The sequence below is a fragment of the Mobula hypostoma genome, chromosome 9, assembly GCF_963921235.1.
Source record: "Mobula hypostoma chromosome 9, sMobHyp1.1, whole genome shotgun sequence".
Classification (NCBI taxonomy): Eukaryota; Metazoa; Chordata; class Chondrichthyes; order Myliobatiformes; family Myliobatidae; genus Mobula; species Mobula hypostoma.
In genome coordinates, this window is record NC_086105.1 from 14841707 (window position 1) to 14848229 (window position 6523).

The following is a 6523-nucleotide window of genomic DNA, read 5'->3' on the forward strand; positions in this document are numbered from 1 at the left end:
TGTCTTTTTTATAGAGCTAGTTGTACCAGCAGAATAAATATCAAAGCCTACTAAAATTACAACATAAGTGCTACAAATATCTCTTCAGCTTTTCCAAGATGATAGGCACCAGTACAGTAGATCCAAGGGGAGATAATTAAGAAAAATGTTAACTGCTTCCCTCTATTGTTATTGCCAACTCTGTATGAGCATAGTTTCATAAAGAAAGTTAGTCAAAGAAAAATAATAGATTTCCATTGATAAATTGGCAAACTATGTCACCTCTTCAAAACTACCTTTTAACATATTTAAATTGTTTGAACTTTCATGAAAGAGTGGTACTCTTTGCACTTCGTCATCTGGAATTCTTATTCAAATCCTAAAGCACTTTGGGCATAAATAGCCTCTCTTATAATTCAGCTTCCTGTTCTATGTATGCACTCATCATTTACTGCATATTCTGTCACAGAAGAATATTAACATGCAAGCATTTCTTCACTTTTTTCCGTTCCCATGGGAAGTTGGGTCTTACCTTTTGACTTTTCACCTATCAAAGTCTGGCCAGAATAGATGGCGATCAAAGCTACTATCTTGCCACTTTTGTCTGAAACTAGAGTTATGCAGATTACAACAGAAAGAAACATTCTGCATCTGTGCAACATGAAGCATTTATTGAAAGCCCTTTAAGTGTTTAACACCATTAATCCCGCTTTTTCTGATGAAAAGTATAAATGACGATGTCATCAAATATCACTGTTTTAAAATAACTGCCAATCATATTAAACAAAAATCTTCTCCGCAATTCTATCTATTGTGAAATGGTCAAAGATCCTGCAATTAGGAAATTATAGGAAAAACCACAGTCTATTAATCCCAATCCCGATTAATAGATCGTAGTCACTATTTCTACAGTACTCAAACTAAATAATACTTATGAAAGAGAAAAATATTTTATGAGAAAAAAAATTGTTTGTTTCTTCATAGCATGATATATTTAGAGGCTAATCACAAACAAGAGAAGATTTGCAGATACTGGAAATCCAAGCAACACAAAATGCTGGAGGAACGCAGCAGGCCAGGCAGCATGTATGGAAAAGAGTACAGTTGATGTTTTGAGCTGAAACCCTTCATCAGGATTGGAAAAAAAAGATGAGAGGACAGAGTAAGAAAGTGGGGCAGAGGAAGAACTACAAGGTGGTAGGTGAAACCGGGGCGGGGGAGGGGGTGGTGAAGTAACGAGCTGTGAAGTTGATTGGTGAAAGAGATACAGGGCTGGAGAAGGGGGAATCTGATGGGAGAGGACAGAAGGCCGTGTAGAAAGGGAAGTGGGAGGAGCGCCAGAGGGAGGAGATAAGGTGAGAGAGGAAAATGGGAGTGGTGAAGGCAGGGGTCATTACCAGAAGTTCGAGAAATCAATGTTCATGCCATCAGAACCGGAAGTTTGAGACGCAGATTGGAAAACAGCGTTGCCAAGCACCTATGCTCCATTCACCAGAAAAAGCGTGATCTCCCAGTGTCCGCCTATTTTAATTCCACTTCCCATTCCCATCCCAACATGTCAGACCATGCCCCCTTCTACTATCATGATGAGGCCACATTCAGGTTGGAGGAGTAAACACCTTGTATTCCACCTGGGTAGTCTCCAACCTGATGGCATGAACATCGATCTCTTGAACTTCCAGTACTGCCCCTCCCCCCTCATTGTTCCCCATTCCCATTTCCCATTCTCAACTTATCTCCTCCCTCTGGTGCTCCTCCCCCTTTTCTTTCTTCCATGGCCTTCTGTTCTCTCCTATCAGATTCCCCCCTTCTCCAGCCCTGTATCTCTTTCACCAATCAACATCCCTCCCCCTCACCCCCCAGGTTTCACCTATCACCTTGTGGCCGTTTCTCCCCTCCCACCAGTTTATTAGTCTGACTCCTCATTTTTTTTTCCAGTCCTGATGAGGGGTCTCAGTCCGAAACGTTGACTGGACTCTTTTCAATAGATGCTGCCTGGCCTGCTGAGTTCCTCTAGCATTTTGTGTGTGATATTTAGGGGCTGAATATTTTGGAGTAAATAGCTTTGTTTCAGTGATGTGTATGCCTCAGTTTGCCCATTTACTTGTAACTTTTTATTTACAATTAGACTGGGATTTGTCCGTGAATAACATATACAGACTTGGGATTTTATCTCTATCACACTGCTTAAATGCAAACCGGTTTAATATTTATTTTGTGAGTAAAATGATAAACAAAAATAGGAAATTCTGGAGATACTCAGAAGGCAGGGCTGTGCCTATGGGAAGGGAGATTGAATCCAAGTATCAGGCTAGAAACTGACCCGGAACGTTGACTCTGCTTAACATCCCACAGACGCAGCCTGACCTGCTGAACGTCTCCAGAATCTTCTGCTTTTGTTTAGGTTTCCAGCAACTGTAGTTTTAAAACTTTTAAATAAAATGATCTGCTGTTTTGATTTCCTTCAGTGGATGGGCGCCAGTGTTGGAAAATGCATTTTCATTTTTTAAAAGTTTTTCTGTCTGTTGTTCGGATTAAACGTAGATAGTCCATGGGCTAGACCTGCAATATAATTGTTTCACCTCTGCCCCAAACTCACGACAGGATCACTGAAATTTTAATTTTCTTTGCTATATATGTCCTGTCAAGTGAGCCTATTAAGTAGTGCTGGGTTGCAGAGAGCAATATGCAATGGACTTGTGCCCACCAGGATCTAGGCTAAAGTGAAACAACATGAAGTCAAGGTTCATCCAAAACTTGTTAGGTTACACCAAAGTCACACAGTGAATAGGTAATTTATTGCCATGATTTTTTAAAATTGCTGTTCAATAAGAACTTTGTGTCTCAGCTCTGAATATTCTGAATGCTTTGGAAGAAATGTGGTCCATAGAAAGAGGCTGCGACTGTCTCTGTCATTATTAAGCTGCTTTTTTTTTATCTTTATTGTGTATTTCACAGGTGAAGGATCTGCCGGCACTGTTCTGCCTTCAGCAACCAATGAAACTCCAATGATGAATCACTTGCTTCTCGGGAAGAAACTGCAAGTCACTAACCGGATCACAAAGAACGCTGTCCTTCAGGTGGCTGGATCAAAGGCCCCACACGACGATACAAAGTCAAAGCTAAACTCGCCATGGCGCACACATGTCCGTGTTCATCGAAAAAACCTTGCGCGAACCAGGAACCAGCTGAGCTACGGTGATACCATTGGGCTAATGGAGGAACAGGGCCCAGTCACAAAGGAGAAAAATACAAAGTCAGTTGAAGAGTCATCCCTCAGCTCCGCAGAAAGTGCCGACGCTGACATTAAGGGTGTTGAAGACCGAGTATTGTCACAAGGAGATGGGGAGTCTTCCACACCAGTTTACAGGGATAATAATGACAATGTGACTGGGATTCAGCATCAGCTAAAGTTGTTGGATTTAAGCCAAACTGACACAACTTCAACGAAGTCCCCCAGTCCATCACCAAGTCAAAGGTGGTCTTCTGATTCCTCAGATTCTGACAAAGGGGTTTCAGATTCAACTCACAGGATTAGCACTGTGAAGTCTCAGACATTTAGCCCATTTCCCAGTGTCAAACCACCCCGGAGATCAGCAGCGGCAAGAAATTTAGGTTTATACGGCCCGACTGAGCGGACCCCAACTGTCCATTTTCCCCACATGAGCAGAAGCGCAAATGGTTCGGGAAATGGCAAACTGAACAGGACCAGGAAGGAGTGAACACGTCAAAGACATTTACTGATTACTATTTTGTTATAATTTATGCTTAAATTAAGATGTTTGAAGACACTTTATATCATGTGCAGTGTTACAAAACCTACTACTTGTAAATAACACTTATTAAAAAAAGGTCAAATTCCAAGGTATTCTTGGATTAAATCCATTTTCTGGAAGATAATCCAATATTAAAGCCACTGCCATATAATATTAATGGACAATTAATGGCAAACCAAAAATTATGAATGGAAATTCTTAAACTTGTCACAATTATTGTCCTGTCTATTCCTATTGTACGATGTGACAATAAACACTGCTGTTTACAATTTTAACGTAAGACTCTTTTCCCTATTTAGACATGAAAGATTAAAATCTCAGAATAGATGTGGTTTCTGTTAAAAACCTTGTCCAATATCTGTTGTGCTGCACGTTCAGCTTTTCCAGGTGCCTCCAAGAGAAAAGTTGTGACTATTTTAAGAATCTACTACAGGTAAAGAGCTGGTGAAGAAGGAATCTGATAGGAGAGGAAAGTGGATTATAGGTGAAAGGGAAGAAGGAGGAGCACCAAGGGCAGGTGATAGGGACTAGCTAGAAGATAGAGAACTTTGTGAAAGTACAAGACCATGCTTACATTTTTGCTGGTCTCCAGAGGTATTGCTTTGACATTATTTTATTCCTTGCCAGGCTCTCTCAAGCTCTCCCTAGACCATTGCAACAGAGGAATCATATTTGACCCTGTGTCACCTTGAAGGCCATATTTCTGCACCACCTCCAGCAGTATTTTAACTCCATCCATTTCCTGTTGAAAGCCTGATCCTTTCATGGAGAGAAATAAACAGTCAATGTTTCGGGCCGAGACCCTGTGTCAGGATTTGATAAAGGGTCTCAGCCCAAAGTGTCGACCGTTCATTCCTCTCCAGAGATGCTGCCTGCCCTTCTGAGGTTCTCCAGCATTTTGTGTGTGTTACTCTGGATTTCAAGCATCTGCCCAACCCCTTGTGCTGAAGCTTCATTCTCGCCTTGTTTACACCTGACAGTTTTCTGCCCCCTTCCTATCTGTTCTGAGTCAGGTCTTGGAGCTCACATTCCACATCAGGTAAGGACTACATTTTGGACTGAAATTTTTAGGCCCTGCTGAGGAACTTCTCCATTGTTGGAAGTGCTGGCATTTTTATTTTGGAGGATCAGCTGTTAAAACAAACTTCTGCCTGCACTACCACTGGGTGGATGTAAAAGGACTTGTAGCAATATTTTAGGAAGTTACCATGATGATACTGGCCAATAATTGTGTTCCAGTAAATGTACCTAATCCCCAACTGGTCTTGTACTAACTTTCACAAAATCCTCTACCTTCTAGCTAATCCCTATCACCTCCTGGTGCCCACCTTCTTCCCTTTCTCCCATGGTCCATTCTCCCCTCCTATCAGATTCCTTCTTCTCCAGCCCTTTACCTTTCCCACCCACCTGGCTTCACCTACGCCTCTCTAGCTAGTCCTCCTTCCCCACCCCCACTTAGTTATTCTGGTGCCTTCACCCTTCCTTTCCAGTCCTGAAGAAGGGCCTTGGCCTGGGAACTTCCACCGTTTATTCTTTTCCATGGATACTACCTGACCTGAGTTCCTCCAGCATTTTGTGTGTGTTGCTCTGGATTTCCAGCATCTGCAGAATCTCTCATGTCCTCTTCCCTGCTTCTCCCACACTGCCCCATTTCTCAACTTACGTAGCCTCCCAAATAGATAACGGATTGATTTTTGTACCAAGTTCTCATTCTTGTTTATTCTCTGGCCTCAGTCTCCAACCTCTGTTAAATCCACGTTCCTTTAAATCTCGTCTCTTCAGCATTCCTGATTTTGGCTATTCTATCTCAAAATGCGAAGGTCCACTGGTTTAGAATCCCTTTCTTAAATCTCTCCACATTCTCACCTATCTTTTATCCTTTAAAAAATCCTTAAACCTTCTTCTTGGGTGACCATATTTTTTATTTCCCAGTCTCTGTCAAAATTTGCTTGCTAACTTACCTGTGAATCACCTCTGATAATGTGTTCACTATCAATTATTAAGGGAATTTGGCTCCTGTTTTAATGTCTTCTGGGTAAATGCATCACTTAATGAGGTATACAAAGTGAAATTTGTCTTTGTTCACCAGTGCTGAATGTGCAACATGATACAGATTATGCAACATATTCCAACTTAGACATCTGTTTCTGTTGACTCCAATACAGTGGCAGCCAATTGCCATGGTAAGTTGATGATTATGAGCAAGAGTAACTTCCGGACAGCTGAGCTTTACAGAACAGGAAGATTCTGTGGAAGTTGCAGCAAGGTAAGGGTTAAGATAATGGCCGTCAAGTAAGGTCTTTGAAGAGCACATCTTCCCTTTGCACAGCAAGGGACTGGAGCCATTTGGTATGCCGAGACAAGATGAGGATGTAATTGGAGAACACAAGGCACACGCACCAATTAAGGGACAATTTACTAACTTTAAAGTATGATTGGTTGTTAGCTCGTAGTTTCTATTGACTTTTAATACCTGTATTGTGAATGGGGATTTATCTTCCAAATAAGGAATTTGAACATACATAAGGTTACCAATCGGCAATTATCCGTAACTGCCTGTTAATTCTGTGTAAAAATGGTATTCCTCTGTTCAGAAGCATGGTCGTGTAGTGTAATGCTTTACTGTACAGGTGAGATGGGTTCAATTCCTACCATTGCCTGTAAGGAGAGTATACGTTCTCCCTATGACTATATGGGTTTCCTCCAGATTCTTCCCACAGTCCAAAGACATATGGGTTGGTGGGTGAATTCGGCCTGTGAATTAAGCT

General features: G+C 41.6%; 1 protein-coding gene across 6 annotated transcripts in view; it reads left to right on the top strand.

The window, feature by feature from the left end:
• Positions 1 to 4008, top strand: part of tbc1d30 (TBC1 domain family, member 30) — an 83492-nt gene extending 79484 nt beyond the window's left edge. For all 6 annotated transcript variants that reach the window (XM_063057768.1, XM_063057769.1, XM_063057774.1 and 3 more), the window contains one exon: positions 2938 to 4008. In XM_063057768.1, coding sequence (XP_062913838.1) covers positions 2938 to 3701 — 764 coding nt within the window. In that variant the 3' untranslated portion in view covers positions 3702 to 4008. The remainder of the gene's footprint in view (positions 1 to 2937) is intronic.
• The last annotated feature ends 2515 nt before the right edge of the window (positions 4009 to 6523 follow it).